Source organism: Eptesicus fuscus, chromosome 13, assembly GCF_027574615.1.
Source record: "Eptesicus fuscus isolate TK198812 chromosome 13, DD_ASM_mEF_20220401, whole genome shotgun sequence".
Classification (NCBI taxonomy): Eukaryota; Metazoa; Chordata; class Mammalia; order Chiroptera; family Vespertilionidae; genus Eptesicus; species Eptesicus fuscus.
The window spans coordinates 66,637,247-66,656,942 of NC_072485.1; the positions used below are offsets into that span (position 1 = coordinate 66,637,247).

Here is a 19,696-nt window from a genome sequence, read left to right on the forward strand (position 1 = left end):
AAAGAGGTAACTCCCATTCTCATTTTAGTTCGGAAGGGAGCATTTTATTCTTGACAGCCTTTCATTGCAAGTAAGCCAATGGTTCAATAACTAATGATAATTGTACAAGTACCTTGCAATGTCAAGTAAACAACAGTGCTATTATATATGAGAACTACAGCATCTAGCATCTCATAACCTAATCAAGGGCCTGAAGATGTCTCTAATACAGAAGAAAGAAAAGGGAACTCTCAGTAATGTCTTCAAACATTTCAAGGCTAAAATGTGAAAGGCTGGTCTTGTTTTCTGTGTCTTCAAGAGAAAGAATCCATTCCATTACTTTAAAAACCACGGAAAAAAAAAACAATTTCAAAACAACAACAAAATATAACTTTCTCTCCACAGTATCCACAAACTCCTATAGCCCCTGGTTTGCTCAATTGCACCAATGGGACATAAGAAAGGGCTATACAGATATAAACTTCAATGTAAGTGAAAGGAAGGGGGTGGCTCTTGAGAATGAAAACAGAAACAATAAAACTGCATTTCCCATCTCCTGTAACTACTATAGTAATCCTCATGTTTGTATCGTGCTCTCCATAAGAGCACTTCATTTTTGGTCTTCTCAAAACACCCTATTGTTTTTAAATTATCTTCTTGCTTCTCAAAACCCAGAATGTGGCTACCGAAAATCATCTTCTTAACCCTCTGGAGGCCGCAGTTTACCCTCTCCTGGCCCACAGACAAGGTCCCCAAGTGGGTCCACGCAGGGATGCGAAAGGCGGTGGGGGAGCGGGAGGGCTCCCTGTCCCGGCCCTACACCCATGAGACCCGAGGCTGGTGGGCCGTGCTGAACCTCAGCCTGTCCTACCACTCACCGCACTCGCACCAGTATTGTGGCTCAAGGCTCCCGAGGCCACATTTACCATGGCCGGAATCTGGGTTATCCCTTTGGGGATTTCTTACGTCAGATGACCGTGGATGTGCAATTCTTAAAGAATGGGCAGACCCTGGGCGAATCAGAAAACTTTAAAAAGCAGCTGTAGACTAACTGGCCAATACTCCGCTTATTGCCGATGTGTATTACATGGTTGGTGGCCTGTCCCCCGGGCAGGAGCGGTCATCACAGGGAACAGAAGTGGCCGGGCAAGCATTTGGCCTCTAGATCCTTTCAATGGAGCGTGGTTCCAGAGTTGAGACAAATCATGATCCCTGGAAGCCAGCACCTGAGAAGGATGACCGAGGAACACCTGCCATCAGAGATCTTACTCCCACAGGCCAGGCAAACCTTTTCCAGGCTTAGCCATCGATTGAGCGCTGACAACCCAGACAAGTGCATGAGGAGGATCAGAAACCTGGGTTACAAGGAAGGAAGCAGAAGAGTGAACTCACCTGCTATGAAAGGTGATTTTTTTTTTAATAAAATTCTTGAAGAGCTGCACTTTAAAAAATAAAACAAAGTGAAAGGACAGTATTATTTTATGAACAATGCAGGCTCCCTCCTCATTAAACTTCTCAACTGTGTGAGGTGGGGGTGGGGCAGGGAGGTCCCTTTGGAGCTCCATTTGGTAAAGTGGGTAGCAGGCTCCTTGCCTTGCATTCCCTTCCCTTCACAGTTTGCCTTGCCCTCCCCAAGCTTCCTCTATCCTGGCTGGAACCACTACCTCAAAGATAATTGGTCTCAGAGGTCAAACCCTATCCCAGCTTCTCGCCATTACATACAGATTTGTCATACCTCAACTTACAAAGAAATAAGCTCTTTGTTCATTATGAAGTGTATATAGAAGAGTCTGAGAGAGAAGATTCTTCTCAAAGAAATGGAGGGCTCTCATTTGAATAGAGCCTGTTTGATGTTTGTTAGTCTAACCTTTGACCACGTATTTCCATGTGATAGGATTCTCATTTTGTATGATGTTTCTAACCTGATGTACCCCCTTTTTCTAAATAGCTACTTTCTTACTGCCTTTTGAAAGCAATATACAGCCAAATAATTTCTGATGGCCACATCATTAGTTAATAAAATGCTGGCAAATAAAAATTTCCAAGATAAAAAAAAAACAGAATGTATTCACATCTGACAGGTTGTTTGAACTGCCCATCCTATAAAAGTAATTATTATAGTAACTAGAGGCCCAGTGCATGAAATTATATGGGATTAAATAGGCATACTCTATCCTTGCTAACCAATAAGGACTTGGTTTAATTCAAGCTTTATTAATTCTTGTGTATAAATGAGGAGACAATTCTTGCAAACATATAGAAGTATAAAAATATAGCATACTATGAAAAGTAAGAAATGTAATTCAAAATAGCCTCTCAAATCAGATGATAATAGGTGACGGATGGATAGATAGATGATGACGATAGATGATAGATAGATAGAGCCAGAAAAAGAGATAGATACAGAAATAAAGTTAGTAATATCTTTAAGAATAGAAAGTATAAAGTGTACACCCATGACTAGTGTTCTATATCTAGGATAACTCTCAGTTAATGAGATTAGACAATTTCCTTTATATTTCCATGATTTAAGCTGGGTCTTCTGTATGGCACATATTTCAAAAAGGATTAAAGAGTAAAGATGAACTTGATATGGATTTCTTAATTTCCATTCTAATATTATTTCAAGCAACTTTTTGTTTGTTTTCATTTATTTTAGTTTGACATAATCAGAAAAAAATGTTGGTATGAATTTCCCCCAGTATTTCAGCTTAGGCTCTCATCTATTTGTGGTCTTATTCTCAACAGAATTACATAATAATTAGATTGTTCTTCAAATAGTCCACTACAAAATACTTCTGCAAAATCATAGCAGAAAGTCTGAATTTGTCTTTCCTTTGCAAGCCATACAAATACAACATCCACTAGATGGCAGGGTGACACCATAATTTAAATCAAGACACAAATCTCAGCCTATTGATTGCTTTAAAGAGAGCAACAGAGAAACCAATGGAAAGCAAAAAATGTTCATAGTTTGAATATATTTATTCCACACCCCTTTCTTTCAAGGATAAGGGAACAAATGTTCAAAGATGGTGAATTACTTGACCACATTCAAGCGTAGACACCTTTAATTAATTTATTAATTTTGAACTACAAATAATGTGTAGCAGTGTTAGCTCTTGGTCACTTACACAGCCACATAGTTTTGGGAATAAAGCATGTTAACAGCTTACTTCAATTCACTTATAATAAATAAATGCACAAATAAAAAGTGGATTCAAAATATATACAGATATTAGTATAAAAATAAAAATCTCTTCAAAGATACAAGCCTTTCTAAAAGCAAAGAGCAAACTAAAATTGAAAATTCATTTACCTATTTATGTGACACACACGTGTGTCATATATATGCATGCATTTATAAGATGTAAGGTCATGTATACAACATTAAATATTGCAGATTTGAAAAAGAACAGTTAATTACATTACTAGATTTAATGACAAAGTTAAATCCAACACTGTCCTATATATTTGAGAAAGTCGGAAACAAAGAGATCCAGTAAAGTTAAAATTAAAAAATAAGTTAGTAATTTCTAAATTAATTTCATTGTTGTCATAAAAAATATTCTGAATGACTTGAGCCTTTTTAAATTTGTTGTGGCTTGCTTTATAATCCAGCAAATGATCCATGGTGGTAAATTTTCTATTGTATTGAAAAACATGTGTATGCTGGTTTTCTTGGAAGTTATATTCTATAAGCATTAACTAGGTCAAATATGTTCATTATATCATTTAGAACTTCTATACCCTTAGACATGTATTGCTTTACTCATCAACTGAACAAGGATGGTAAAGTCTCCTATGATGATGGACTTGTCTATTCTTCTAATAGTTCTGGAATTTTTTTTACCTATTTTGAAGATCTATCATTGAGTGCACAAACATTTGAATTGTAATCTGTTTTTATTAGGTAAACTTCTACATAGTATGAAATAATCTTCTCTATCTTTAGTAGTTATATTTACTTAAAACCTTATTTTATTGTAACTGCATGAGCTTTCTTTAGAGATAGTTTGCTTTGTATACAAGGAGTAGACAAAAGTAGGTTTACAGTTGTTTGTATGAAAAATAATACAATGATTAATAAATATTAAGACAAGAATAAACTGTGCTTTACATATTCACAACTATAAACCTACTTTTGCCCCACTCTGTATTTTTATAACAACTAAAATAGATGAAAACATGTATAACTTACTGGGAAATTTACCCAGGCCTATACCTCACAGAAACATTTATTTATGTTCACCAAACTATATGTCAAAATTATGATAATATACAAGAATGTTTTTTTTAAAAAAACACTATAGAAAGCTATCAACACTTTTATGTATAAAACTTGGGGTGTATTCATACAGTGAATACTATACAGCAAAGAGAAAAAAAGAAATTTGCAAACAACTAGATGAATAAATGTTATAAACATACTGTTGATCAAAAGAAGCCAGATACAAAAAAAGCATATCCTGTATAGTTTTATTTATATAAAGTTGAAAACAGGTAAAATACTGTTATAAATTTGAATGTTAATTTTATTTGCATGAGAGGAGGCTGATAAAATGACCAGATATGCTTCTGAATTATGTTCATGTCCTGCTTCTTGATCTCTGTGCTTGTTAGGGATGTGTGCTCATTTTGTTAAAACTCGTGGTGCTGTTCGTGCCCTTTCCTATATGCATGTTAACATAAAAATAATTGGATAAAGATATTATACAGGTCGAATTTTTTTAAAGGACGCCGAAATGATATGTGAAAAAGGAGAATGCAGACCATAAAGCTTTAACTGTATTAAAAGAAACAAACATTATGTTACAATAAGCTAGAATCCACAATGAAGTTATAGCAGTTATTAATATGTATATACCCAATGACAAAGCAAGAATTAGCCACTAAGCAGAAACTATAGGAGTTGAGAAGAGACCTATACAGAGATTCTCAATCAAGGCAAAAGAAAAAAACAACAAATGCTTAGTAACTAGAGATACACTCCCAAGCAATGTAACTGCATATATCTCAAAGAACACCAATAATAAGGAATACCATTTTTTTCAATTTCATATGAGCAGTTATAAAAATTGACTATATTTTAACCAATGAGTAAAGCATAATAATGTCAGCAAAATGATGAAAATGTAAATAGCATTTTTGAACATTAATAATTCACCATATAAATTAAAATAAGAAATATAAGAAAAAAATTTCTTAGTGAAGCATCTTCAAGGATTTCATCAGTCAAAGAAGTTCCCTAAGAAGAAAAATTCCTCATCTTTGAGGAAAGATATTTGACAATCCTTAGAGACCCTTCTGGGGAGAAAATCATTTGTGCAATCCTTTGATGGAATTTAATGCAATTAAGAGCATCTTTGGGGAATTGAATTCACTCACCCAAACATATGTCTTGCTTAAAAATGTTTTCCTTTATTAATGTTTTATTTCTAAAATCTTTATTGTTGAAAGCATTACATATGTCCCCTTTTTTCCCCATTGACCCTTTGTAGCGCCCCTGCCTGCCTTGTTTAAAATTTTTAACCATTCTTTCTTGTATCTAATTAAAAAATCTCATCCAACTCTACATTCTACTTTTTCTTTTATACCTGTTACTATAAAGGGTAATATCCTTGATCTAGTTTTTATGAGGACTTCCTCCTTGGTGGCAAGCTTGAAATAAAACTTTGATAGTTTCATCAATTTATTTGAGGTGGGTTTTTTTTTTTGTGGGGGGGGGGTTGTTTGGGTTTTTTGGTTTTGTTTTTTTTTCACCTGACTAATTTCCTCTCTAGGTTGTTTGATGATTAGACAAATTTTAATTCTCAGAGTTTCAGTTTACTCAGTTGGTAAATAAAGCAGATAGTTAAATCATTATTTCAAAACTACAGTTCTTAGAGCTTTTTGAGGAAAAATTTTTCACAAATACCTAATGTTGATTGAAATCATATTTTATTACAATGTTACTTAAACATGTATGGATATAAGTCAGAAAAACCTTATGCTTATATTTCTAATATGATTAAAATGTTTGAAGTATAATATAAAATATTATGTTAAAATTCTCAGTTAAAATGTTTCACAAAATTAATTTACACATATTAAAATAATAACAATAATAAAATTATTTTCAGCAGTTTCTATTTGAAGATCAATGTTCTTTTTCATTTATCCTCACAATTATCTTATAAGGTAGTTACTATTATCTTTTTTTATAGAGGAAGAAAGCAAAATTGCCTTACTAGGGCCCCTCAACTAGGATGATATTATTCATCTACATTTTAGTGTTCAACTGTACCAATTTCATATTTTTTTATTTTGAGCATGGTGAGAGAGCACTTGGCTATAATTGTCATCTCAGTTATTAGTTTAACTTTATAATTACTCAATAACTAATAATAAAATGTATTTTATTGGATGATAAATTTAAAGGTTTAACCAAAATAAAGTATTAAAAATAAAACATTTGTTAATAATTTTTTCATTGCTTCAAAGTAACCTTTAATAAATTAGTGCTAATTGACATGTATCATGGTGTAGATTGCATAATAATTTCACTATAAATCCAGTTATTAATTGCTCTAATAACAATTTTCTTGAATTTTTAATACATCTACAAACATGTTACTTTTAAGGACAAGTCTCCAATAATATTTCTCTATTTGAACTTCTCTACAATTTTTCATTATACACATGACATTATTTTATCATTTTATTTATATACTAGAGGCCCAGTGCATGAAATTCGTGCACTTGGGGAGTCCTCAGTCAGGCCTGTGCCCTCTCGCAGTCCAGGAGTTCTCAGTGGATGTCCAACTGATGGCTTAGGCCTGCTCCCCATGGGAGAGGCTCCTGCCACCACCGCTGCACTTGCCAGCATTGAGCCCAGCTCAGGGCTTCTGGCTGAGCAGCATTCCCCCTGTGGGAGTGCACTGACCACCAGGGGCAGCTCCGGCATTGAGCATCTGCCCCCTGGTGGTCAGTGCATGTCATAGTGACCAGTTGTTCCGCTGCTTGGTCGATTTGCATATTAGCCTTTTATTATATAGGACTAGAGGCCTGGTGCACGAATTCGTGCACAGGTGGGGTCCCTCTGGGTGGCCTCCAGGGATCGAGCCAAAACCCACAGTCCAACGCCACCTGCAGCTCCTATCTGCCGTTCCCGCTCATCCCAGCCCCACTGTGCCTGCCACAGGCTCGTGCCCAATCAGTCCTGATTGGGAGAGGCTCGCACTGCAGCAGCAGCACTCACCAGTCATTAGCCCTGTGTCTGGTGCCCTCCCAAGGGGAGTGGCCTGTGGGATCAGGCTGAAACCGGCTCTTCGACATCCCCCGAGGGATCCCAGATTGTGAGAGGGTGCAGGCCAGGCCGAGGGACCCACTGGTGCATGATTGGGCCTAGGAGGAACCACAGGAGGGTTCCAGGGTGTGTCCAGCCCATCTCACTCAGTCCCAATTGGCCAGACCCCAGCAGCAAGCTAACCTACCGGTCAGAGCATCTGCCCCCTGGTGGTCAGTGCACATCATAGCAACTGGTCAACCAATTGACTATCTGCCCCCTGGTGGTCAGTGCACATCATAGTGAGCAGTTGAGAAGCCTTAGCATATCATTAGCATATTATGCTTTGATTGGTTGTTCGATTGTTCTGCTGTTCAGTCTATTTGCATATTACCCTTTTATTATATAGGCTTCATTTATATATTCAGTCTATATCCATTTTTTTCTCCCTCAATTGTGCAATATAATGTCTTACTCCACTCCACCATGTTATTTTAATGATGTCTAATGAGTCCTCTTTTATTAAATAATTAACAAAAATTGTTATTTAATCAATTATTTGAAAATTTCAATTATATAGAACTCTATAGCTATCTAAATACATAGAAGTTCCCTAGAAACTGGAAATTTGTCATTCTCATTTTGATGGTAATAGAAAAAAAAAATTTAAGCATACTCTAGATCAAGTAATTTCAATACCAGCATTTACATTTCTTTTTACAATCTACTGGCTCCAAATACCTTTTCACTAGGGTATCCATTCTTCTCAGACATTTAAAAGTAGCCAGACATCCTACTCTTCTGGCACAATCCCATTTGTGTCTAATAATAACTAGACCCCTGTTATACACTCAAAATTGGCTTAGTTTGGACTATAAATTATATGGCTACTTTATTTATAACCAATGCCACCATTTCATTACCACATGAAAAAGAGTTTTATAGCAAATTTTTCTGTGATTATTAAAATTTTGTGATTTTGAAATGCTTTTATTAAAATCACTTTAGAAAAATTCTTCCAGTTTTTATATAACCATTATTTTACATAAATAACATTTTTAGTATTTAGTGCCCACATGACTAATTTTTTATTTTTAAATTGTTACAATGAATGTGGAAATCATAAGCTAAATGGAAAAAATGATTCTAAATTTCTGATGCTTCTTTTTGATGAGAATGCAGGGAGGGTAACAAAGTCATATAGGCCCTCTGGATCTAGGATGATCAATATGAGTATTGCTTGTGTTCATCTGGAGACTCATTCATGGAACCAGAGTGCAGGGAGATTCAAAAGTTGATTCACCAGTTAGCAACTTAGAGATATCAAATGGAAAAAAAATATCAAAGAAAAAGCATAACGTAACTTAAATAAGGAAATGATGAATCAAATTATTTGAAGACGTAAATAAGAAATACAGATCAATAAATAAAGAAGAAAGTATGTTATAGTGAATTACAATGTTAATAAAATGACAGCAGTGTCATTTTCTTACAGCATAGTTCCTGGTTTAATAAATTTAAGTGAAACAAGTCTCACTGGAACCTGGTATGTAATGAGGAGGGAAAATGCCTTTCAGATGACCTGCCTTCCAATCAAAAATGGTTTCTGGCACCACACTTTCCTCAAAGCATTCTTCATCTCCATGTTTCTGAGTGTATAGATTAGAGGGTTGAACATGGGAGCAATGATGGTGTAGAAAAGAGCAAACACTTTATCTTCTGGAAAAGTTGTGGCTGGTCTAATGTAAATGAAGAGAGCAGGCACAAAGAATAGGACCACCACTGTGATGTGAGAACTGCAAGTGGAAAGAGCTTTGGCACGGCTCTCTGCAGGGGAAACCCTGATGGTGCACAATATCATAAAGTAAGATGCCATCAAAATCACAAAAGTCACCAAAGCGATCAGACCTGAATTGACAACTACCAAGAGACCTATTCCATAGGTGTCGGTGCAAGCCAATTTCAGCAAAGGATACACATCACAGAAATAGTGATCTATCTCATTGGGGCCACAGAATGGTAAAAAGATGGTGAGAAGAAACTGACTGGCAGAGTGGACAAATGCCCCAATGCAACAAGCTATGATGATCCTCTTACACTTTTGCCTGCTCATGATGATGATGTAGTGCAGGGGCTTGCAGATGGCCACATAGCGGTCATAGGCCATCCCTGTGAGGATAAAGATCTCAATGCCTCCAAGGAAGTGAAGGATAAAAAGCTGTGTCATGCAGTTATTATAGGAAATGGTCTTCCTTTCTGCCAGTAAATCAGTCATTAGCTTGGGCACCACTGTTGACGTATAGCAAAGGTCAGAGAGAGAGAGGCAATTAAGGAAGAAATACATGGGTTGGTCAACTAGCGGACTGCATGTGATAGAAATCATTATGAGCAAATTTCCCATCCAAATAACAATATAACAAAGTAAAAACAATACAAAGTAAAGGATTTCAATGTTCTTGTTTTGAGATAGTCCCAGGAGAATAAACACAGTGACATTATTTCTATTTTCCATGGCCCAGTGCAGAGAAAATGCATTAATAGTTCCCTGAAAAGAATGCACAAGTCATAAGTCAATGCATAAGTCAATTTTGGAAATGTTCATGGATAAGATTGATGATAACACTAATATCATGAAACTACTAGTATGTTTAAGGAATGGAAATGCTCCTAGTGTTTCAGAAAATAAATATCTGATATTTAATATTTTTAAAATTAGTCTCATGATGATATCCATAAGTCAGTCGTTCAGGACATTATGTTCAATCTTGATATTAATAAAAATGAATGCGTTCAGTCCTGGCCGGTGTAGATCAGTTGTTTGGGCATCGTCTGTGTACTGGTTTGATTCTCTGTCCAGGCAAATGCCCAGGTTGCAGGCTTGATCCCCAGTAAGGGGCATGCAGGAGGCAGCTGATAGATGTCTCATTCTCACATCGATATTTCTCTACCTTCCTCTCTTTCTAAAAATCAATTAAAATCTTTAAAAAATAAGAATGCATTCAATCAATTTAAAATTATTATTAGTTGCCAAATATTTTCCAATTCTAAAGTAATATATCTCTAAGCCCTTGGAAAGACATTACTCTGGATCTTTTCAAATTCATATTTAAGATGCAAGTATTAGTCACACAAAGTTTTTGTTTAATGGTATAGAAGCAAAGATTCACATAGTGATATGTTTACATTTACATAGTGGAAGACAAAAACTCTACAAGGGGCCCATGCAATTGGTTTGAATAATTTTTTGATTACTTGTTTACTTTTATCTTAGTGACTCATGAAGGTAAAATGCTGGTATTGTATAGCTTTTTCTATAGGAACGTCAATAATAACCATATACTTAAAAGAACCACAGAATAAAGCAATAGCTAAAATTTTAAAAGAGAAGCAGACATGCCCTCACCCCCCTGTTGGTAATACCTTAACCAATAAAGAAATAAAAATAAAAAAAGAAATGCATACAAGATGTAAAGAGAGAGGGGGGAGGGAGAGAGAGAGAGAGAGAGAGAGAGAGAGAGAGAGAGAAGCAGACAGCAGTTCTCACTTCATGATTTTGCTCTTGACTTGGTGTATCAAATTTTACAACTCAATTTCTTCTCAGTTGTTAGAATCAAAGTATGAATTTTTGTTCTATATTTGTCCAATCAATGCCTTTTGCCAAAACCCATAAAGAATCTTGACACTGCATAATTCATTAAAAAAAGTTTGTTGGTAAGTTTTATATGAAGACAAACAGATGGGACCTAGGGTCTATTACTAATTATAACAGTGTGTGAATTTGGGTACCAGTCACTTTATTTCTTTGAATTTAAGTTAGCTCATTTGTGAAATGAGGACACATGCTTGAACTTTGTCACAAAAATGAAACTCAAACAAATCAATAAATGACCATTGATTTATTAACCATAGCAGTATTCATTGATGATTTTATCTCAATGTTTGTGTTACTAAGTCAGTAATGTGGTGACCACATGGTCCAATTCTCTTTACTATAAATTTTGACCCAAAATTGTATCATTAATACTCACCACCTTTTCTTAAAATGTTTGCTATACCTTCTGCCCTAATCTTATCAATTAAGTTTCAAATTCTCTCCTCCTTACTATTTTATAGATTTAAGTTATTGTGTCACTTTCAATTAAAAATGCCTTTGTAATGGGTCTTTAAAACAAATTTATTTCCATGGTGCAATTTTAAGATTTAGAATTAGCTTATAGAGACGCCATTGAAAAATAAGGGTTCATGCCTCCAATTATAGTATATAAATACTTCCTTACTTACAAACAAATAAATACTATTTAAAAATAATGTTTTAAAAGCTGGTCTAATTTTTACTCTTAAAGTAATTGCTTGTTCATATGAATGGACATAAATAAAACGATAATTTAAATCATGTGCATGGAAATAACCTTCTGAATTATTCTCCCCTCCCATTCCCCAGAAACTACCGCCTGTATTTCTGACTTCTCAACTATAGAGTATGAGATCTCTAGTTTCTATTCTTGAGGCAGTCATCCATTTTAAGTGGGAGCTCCTATCTTTATATCCTTCAACACTTTTTGTTATCTAAAATGGAGAGAAATACTTTTCCCCTACATAAATAAGAGAGTTATGAGTTTCAAATTCAAAACTGGATGAAGAATTTTGAAATAAATAAAACATTGGATAAGCAAATATGGTATTAAATTTAGTTTGAAGCACATGCAAGAGTAATAATACCTTAGAGAGATAAAAAGTAGGTGAGGCTTTTCTGATGAAGTATTTATTGAACACCTAAGTGCTACTTAGCAAAGCAGGACTTGAACCCAGAGTTTTCTGAGTCTAGATCCTGAGTTCTTACATAAAAATGTAGTAAAAGCAACAGAGTAAATTTATGTTAACAATACCACTTTTTCACCTAATTATTTCCTTTTTTTCTAATTATTTTATGTAAAACCAGATAACGTCCAAAGTTGTTGTCCTTGAACCATTTCAGGCATTCTAATTTTGATATGCAGATGACAAAATGAGATAATAAATTAATTCAGGAGGACCTTGGAACCTTTTGTTTGAGGAAGATGATTACAGCTAAACCAGATAAAACACCGATTCAGGTATTACATGAATATGGCATGAAGACCAAGAACTTCCCGGTGTATGAATGTGAAAGATCTAATATGCAAATCCATGTGCCCAGTTTCACCTTCAGAGTAACCATTGGTGACATAACCTGCACAGGTGAAGGTACAAGTAAGAAGCTGGCAAAACATAGGCTTCAGGGCTGGCATAAACATTGTGAAAGCCAAGGCAAGTATTCCCTTTGCAGTGTCTGACCCCATAATGACTGGCCCTCCCAAACAATCAATGAATCAGCTTAATCCTATTGGTCGATTACAGGAATTGGCTATTCATCATGGCTATTCATCATTACTAAACATACCCTTCCCCAGGAGGGAGGACCTGCTCATAAGAAAGAATATTTGGCAATTTGCAGGCTAGAGTCATTAATGGAAACTGGGAAGGGGGACATCAAAAAAACAAGCCAAGAAAAATGCTGCTGAAATTTTTCTTAACAAATTCTGTAATATTTATCCAGAGAATTACATTTCTTTAGCAAATGTAGCAGGACATTCTTTAGGATGTACTTGGCATTCTTTAAAGAATTCTCCAGGTGAAAAGATCAACCTACTAAAAAGAACTCTCCTCAGTAGTCCAAATATAGATTATAACCAACTACTTAGTGAAATCACCAAAGAACAAGGTTTCAATATAACATATTTGGATATAGAAGAACTGAGTGCCAACAGACAGCATCAATGTCTCACTGAACTCTAGCCCAGTCCCATCATAGTCTGCCATGGCTCTGGGATCTCCTGTGGCTCTGCACAGTGATGCCACACACAATGCTTTGCAATATTTAAAGATAATAGCAGAAAGAAAGTAAACTTGGAGAAACTTACAAAACCCTTCAGGAGCACATAAAAAGTTCCTCTGTCACCCCTTCTCAAGCAAAGCATTGACTGTAATGTTTGAGTTTGTGTGTCATTTCTAAATCTCATCGATTCCATCAGCAAGCTAGAGTCAATTCTTGCCTAGTTGTTATTAAACTCTTTTTAATGGCTTCAACTTTGTATTGGTGTATTGTATTTATAAACTTTGTACCATAGGCAGAGTGTAGCACCCATTGGACAATGCCATGTACATAGAAGGAAGAAACTGCATGCTTATTGATGATGAGGAAGATGATGAAATAAAACTGCTAACAGCAGTCTTTCTTCCTGGTGCTTAGCCTCTTCTTTGTGCAAGACTTTGCAAAGGGAATTCGAAGGAAGCCCCTTGGAATTACAGTGTTGAGGATGCACTAACAGGCTTTGACTAAATGTGATTGTTAAATATCAGGGAACATGATTGGCCTGCTGTGTCCTAGTATTTGAATCCATGTAATAAAGAGATGTTGTTATAATGGGTTCTGCTCATTAAAGTGTTATTGACTTGAAAAAAAATGAGCAAGCTAGTCTTGATGATTTATACGATATGTTTCAGTTAAGATTTCACATAACCCTTGGACCTCAAAATTGTTAAAAGTAAAGATTTGAAAAAACCTTGAGCATGAGGAAATGAAATGAAAGTGCTTGGGTTTATATTCTAGCTTTGTTATGAATTATCATATGGCCTTAGTACATTTTTAACTACACTAGCAGTAGGTCTAATAATTCTTATATTAGTTTACAATTTGAGCATTCCTGTGTGCCTAACACTCTTCTAAACATGTTATAGGCATAAACTTATTTAATCCTCATAATAACACTAAGAGTAAATATTAGTTGTAAACCCATTTCACATAAGAGGAAAGTGAGTTATAGAGATGTTAATTAGGCCAAGACCATTGACCTAAGACATAATAGTATCAAGATCTAAAACCACATAAATCTCACTTAGCAATACACTTAGCAAAATGTTATGTACTTTGAACAGTTCCTGATGCATAGCCTATACTGAATGAATAGGTGATACTATTGGTATTTAAAACAGGGTCTCACTGACCCCAATATGTCAATTTTTAATCTATGCTCAAGTAAACTATATACATCCTTAATTTGCAGGATCCTAAATTCCTGAAATACAGAGACTATCTTACATTCTGCTTTGAAATATTAGGAAGCACTTTCACAAATTTAATTTTGAATTCTAGCCACCTCTCCCTTATATGTATGATTTTTGGCAAATAATATTTTTCCTTAGATCATCATATCACTGATGAGTACATCGATCTCCCAACACTGTTGTGAGAATTAACTAAATAAAGTGTATGTCACCCAGTTCATGGGAGGGGTTCAATAAACATTTCGATTATTTTGCCTTTGTTCTATCACTTGTCAACTACAAGCTATCATTCATTTAACCAATAATCAGTAGGCTACTATTCATAATAATCAGTAAATGTTGGTTGAATTATTAAAATAAATAACATCAGTGACATAAAAGTATATAAGTAAAATATTCAATAACTGAAATTATCATCACCATTATTACAGACAACAAGAGCAGGTAAATAGAGATAAGGGAAATAGAGACTCAAGTTTTGAGATACTTCTATTTGATTTTATAGTGGCCTTGCCTGGGATGTTTGGTTAAATTAATTCTTGGGACAACTTTTTTGGGGAAGAGAAGGGAATAGTGATCATGGTAGTGGTTGCGGTAGGAAGCTTATTTGTCCTTTCATTTGGGTTTCCTCACTTTCTTGGTAACCTGTGAACCACTTTTATTCTTAATCAATACTTTGTCATTTTTTACCAAAAGTTTTGATAATGATTTCTTCTTATTTGAAATTGGCTGCCCAGCTAAGCATCAATTACCTGTCAGTGTCTTCCTGTCCCTTTACAACATCCTGTCACACCTTCAATAAGGAACTTCTTGAATTTATTGCTTTTATAATCTCAAAACATATTAGTCTATAAAATTCAGAAAAGATCCCTGTATTTACCTTTAACTGCACCCAATCTTCTATCTACACAATAAAGACAAAATATATTCCACTGGCATCACACATTCAGGCAGGATCATGGAAAGGAATGAGAAATAATTCACCACCAATGCTCTTCTATTTCAGCTGTCATTTTATCTCTATTCCTTCCTCTCAGTGTTATCTCTCTTTCCTCATTAAAATTCTGGTCATTCAACCGCTGCTCAGAATCTATCATTTCAGCTTCTTGAATTCACATTTCACTCAGCATAGTTCATTAGCCATTCATAGAAAAAAAACTATATTATTTCAAAGACAATTGACACCTGTTACTCAACCAATATTCACATGAACAATGAGAAGTCAGATGTTCAGAGAAACAGTTTGAAGGCAAGGAATACTTTTAATATCCAAACAAGTCAAATCACAATCTATATTTCTAGCACTATATTATTCTTAGAGATGTCCAGGCTCACATGATTAAATACTTAATAGAAAATACATTCTAAAACTGAATTTCTTTGAGCATTGACTATTCCTTGCAAGTTATTTTTTCTTTACCTAAGCTCACCAGGTGGATTTCCTTTAGGTCCAAGTTATCAGACCTGCTGCTAGAAAAGAATCTGGTTTATATAGTATGCAAGTGCAATTTTCTCTGTAGAATTACATTATCTCTCTCCCGCTCCCTCCCCCACTCTCTTTCTTTCTCCTTATCTCTAAACGTGTGTGTGTGTGTGTGTGTGTGTGTGTGTGTGTGTGTGTGTGTGTTTAGGTTTTACTAAGGAAGACATTATTAAATGTTTCTATATCATTTCTTGAATGCTCAAAATATTTACTAGAAGATATTTTATAACTGGACTACCAGGTTCAAGGAATGTGAAAGCACATTAAGGTAAATGGTGTATGAGGAGGGTCATGTAATGAACACAGAATGGGAATGTCATGATCCATCGTAAGTTTATCGAGTCTACTTCTCTCTAACACCAGAACACACACACAGTGATTTGCATTTCAGATGAATAATTGAAGATAAGAGTTATAGAAAAAAAGAAGTAGGCTAACATGGAAATGAAAGAATAATCAAGGCTGAAAAACAGGATTAGAAGAAGCTACACAGAAAATAAAATCAGAAGGGTTTATGTGGTTCAAAGTACTTTTAGTCTAATTAAAACTGGGAAATTGAAGCAAAAGTTTTAAAATTTCTGGGATAGCTTCTGGTATGTGTCCAAGGCTTTTTTGTTGTTATCATATTGTGTCTCACAAAAATAGTATGAAGTTATGTATTCCTATTGGGAACATGGGGAAGAAAAATCTAAGATCAGAAAAATAAACATATGTCTTGAGGTTGTTCAGCTTAGAAGTACCAGAGGGAAGATTTTAAACCAGTTCTATGTGTCTCCCAAACGTCTTATTTTAAACATATTTGTAAATGGCCTAAAACAGGAAACATTAAGAAGTTGATGCAGTGATCATAAACTGCACTTATTTTAGCTTCAAGGTAGGTGGTAGAATATGACCATTAAGAGTATGACACCTGGAGGTGGACTGCCTGAAGCCAAATGGTAGCTCCGCCACTTTTTTAACAGCTTTAGTGAGATAGTTTTGACATACAAAAATTTCATATATTTATGGTGACAGAAGAAGATTTGACTTTGGGTGGTGGGCACACAGTGCAATATACAGATGTATCATAGAATTGTACTTGAAACATAAAATTTTGTTAATCAATATCACTGCAATAAATTTAATTTTTAATTGCATATACTTAATGTGTACAGCTCAATGTTTTGACATATGTATAATGTGAAATAATCACAATTAAACTACTTAAAATATCCATTGTCTCTACATAGTTGTGTGTGTGTGTTGAAAATATTTAAGTTCTGTCTTCTTTGCAATTTCAAGTATACAATGTGGTATTGCTAACTATAGTCACCGTGCTATATATTAGATTTCTATAACTTATTCATTCTACATAACTGAAAGCCTGTACCCTTTTACCAACATCTCTCCATTTCCCACAACCCCTAGGCCCTGGTAACCACCGTTCAACTCTCTGCTTCTATATCATTTCCACATATAAGTGAGGTCATACCGCATTTCCCATTCTGTGTCTTACTTATTTCACTTAACCTAATGGCCACGAGCTCCAACATGATGTTGTAAATAGCAGAATTTTTCTCCTTTTTGAGTCTGTGTCTGTATCACATTTTCTATGTCTATTCATTAGTCAAGGACAATGAGATTGCATACCTTGCCTACTATGAATAATACTGCAATAAACTTAGGAATGCAGGTATCCTTCAAGATCATAATTTCATATCCTTGGGATACATACCCAACAGTAGAACTAATGGATCATATAGTAGCCCCATTTTTTAGTTTTTGAGGAAACACCATACTTTTTCCATAATGATTTATTAATTTACATTTCTTCCAGAAGTGTACAAGGGTTCCCTTCACTCCACATCCTCACCAACACTTACCTTTTTTTAAATTCTTTATTGTTTAAAGTATTGCATATAGTATTACATATGTCTCCTTTTCCTCCCATTGACCTCTCCTCACCCCCCAGCACATGTCCTAACCCCTCTAGTGTCTGTGTCCATTGGTTATGCTTATATGCATGCATACAAATCCTTCGGTTTATCTCTTTCTTCCACCCCACCCTCTCCTGCCTTCCCTCTGAAGTTTGACAGTCTATCTCGAGTCTTTTTAATAATAGGAACCAGTACTCTGACAGGTGTGAGGTGCTATTTTTTATCTAGCTTTATTGAGATATAATTAATATATAAGTTGAGGGTATACAACCTGTTGATTTGATACATTTATATATTGCAAAATGATTGCCACCATAACATTAGCTACCACCTCTATCACATCACATAATGGCCATTTTCTTCTTGTGGTGAAACATTTGAGATCTACACTCTTAGCAGTTTTCAAGTATATAACAGAAGTATTAATGGTATTTCAAATATATTAATACACTATAGTCACCATGCTGTACATTAGATCTCCAGAGCTTATTTGTCTTATAACTGGAAGTTTGTACCCTTTGAACACAATCTCCCCTATTTTCTCCAGCCCCAGCCAATGGTAACTACCATTCTTCTCTGTTGTTATGAGTTTGGCTATTTTATATTTCACATATAAGTGATATTATTCAGTGTTTATTTTTCTCTGACTTATTTCACTTGTCATAACCCCTTCAAAGTCTATTCATGATGTCACAAGTGGCAGGATTTCCTTCTTTTTCATGGCTGAATAACATTCCATTATATATATACTTTTTTTTCCTTTATCTTTTGACAGAGACTTAGATTGTTGCCATATCTTGGCTATTTTGAATAATGTTGCAATGAACATGGAATTGCAAAACTCTCTTTAAGATGTTGTTTTTAGTTCCTTTGGATAAATACCCAGAAATGGAATTGCTGAATCATATGGTAGTTCTATTTTTAATTTTTTAGGGACCTCCACACTGTTTTCCAGAGTAGCTGCACCAATTTACATCCTCATCAACAATGCACGGGGGTTCCCTTTTCTCCACAGCTTCACCAACACTTATCTCTTCTCTTTTTGATGATAGTCATTTAACAGGTGTGAGATTACAGTTTTGATTTGCATTTCTCGAATGATTAATTATTTTGAGCACCTTTTCATGTGCCTGTTGGCCATTTGAATGTCTTTGGGAAAATGTTATTTGTTTTTTTTGGTTATATTTTAGATAAAACCCCTTATCAGATAGATGTTTTCCAAATATCTTCTCCATCTGATAGTTTGACTCTTCATTTTGTTGGTTGTTTCTTTTGCTATGCTTTTAATTAGTGTTATAGGCCTACCTGCAAGAATTGATTGGGTTTTTAAATTAATAAATAAAAGTAGCTTTAAATATTTTTCAACAAATCAAAAATGAGTCTGGAAATTAAAGCTCATTGGTAGTTCTCTGGTGTAGTACTGCTTGTGGAGGGAGAGTAGGGGAAATGTGTTCCCCAAGGTCATTAACATTTTGCTTCACTTTCCTTATATAGACTTTATAAAAGTAGAGAAGAGACCATTTGTTGCCAAAGATACTGTGAAATGGCAGATTTCAGTAGGTGAGAGACAAAACCTGAGTAACAAAGACTTGATTTCTGCCAGCCTTTGACTTTCAGGGGTCAGGAATTCTCTGGTAGTAATTATTCACAAAGCAATTCCTAAGGCTTCATTCTTGCTTTATTTTGGACAGCTGCACCAAAATTATCTCAGAAGACAGAGGAAAATAAAGCAAGACTCAATCTCTGGACAATAGTGGTGAGATTTTCTTTCTTCTAAAACTAACCTAAAAAGTTTGTGGAAAGGGGGAATTCAATCAAATTGCTATATTTTGAAAACCTGTAATGTAATTGCAAGAACCTTATTCTCAGAAATAAGGGGAGAATAAAGTTATTGTGATAATGATAAGATAATAAAGTGCCTCTAGACATGTCTATGAGATAGGGTAGCATGGTTGTGAATAAGCAAAT

General features: G+C 34.9%; 1 protein-coding gene and 2 pseudogenes across 1 annotated transcript; 2 read left to right on the forward strand and 1 right to left on the reverse strand.

Annotated features, from left to right (window-relative positions):
- The first annotated feature begins 655 nt into the window (after positions 1-655).
- On the forward strand, positions 656-1,282 carry LOC114233428 (N-acylethanolamine-hydrolyzing acid amidase-like; annotated as a pseudogene).
- A 7,537-nt stretch (positions 1,283-8,819) lies between these two features.
- Positions 8,820-9,758, reverse strand: LOC103291009 (olfactory receptor 4P4-like). The gene has a single exon (XM_008146975.2). The coding sequence runs from the start codon at positions 9,756-9,758 to the stop codon at positions 8,820-8,822; it is 939 nt and encodes a 312-aa protein (XP_008145197.2).
- Positions 9,759-12,279: 2,521 nt separating this feature from the next.
- Positions 12,280-13,169, forward strand: LOC103290807 (interferon-inducible double-stranded RNA-dependent protein kinase activator A-like; annotated as a pseudogene).
- The last annotated feature ends 6,527 nt before the right edge of the window (positions 13,170-19,696 follow it).

What these genes read in the sequence shown, in the direction of transcription:
- LOC103291009 (XM_008146975.2), bottom strand. Translation starts at nt 9,758, where the DNA reads ATGGAAAATAGAAATAATGTCACTGTGTTTATTCTCCTGGGACTATCT.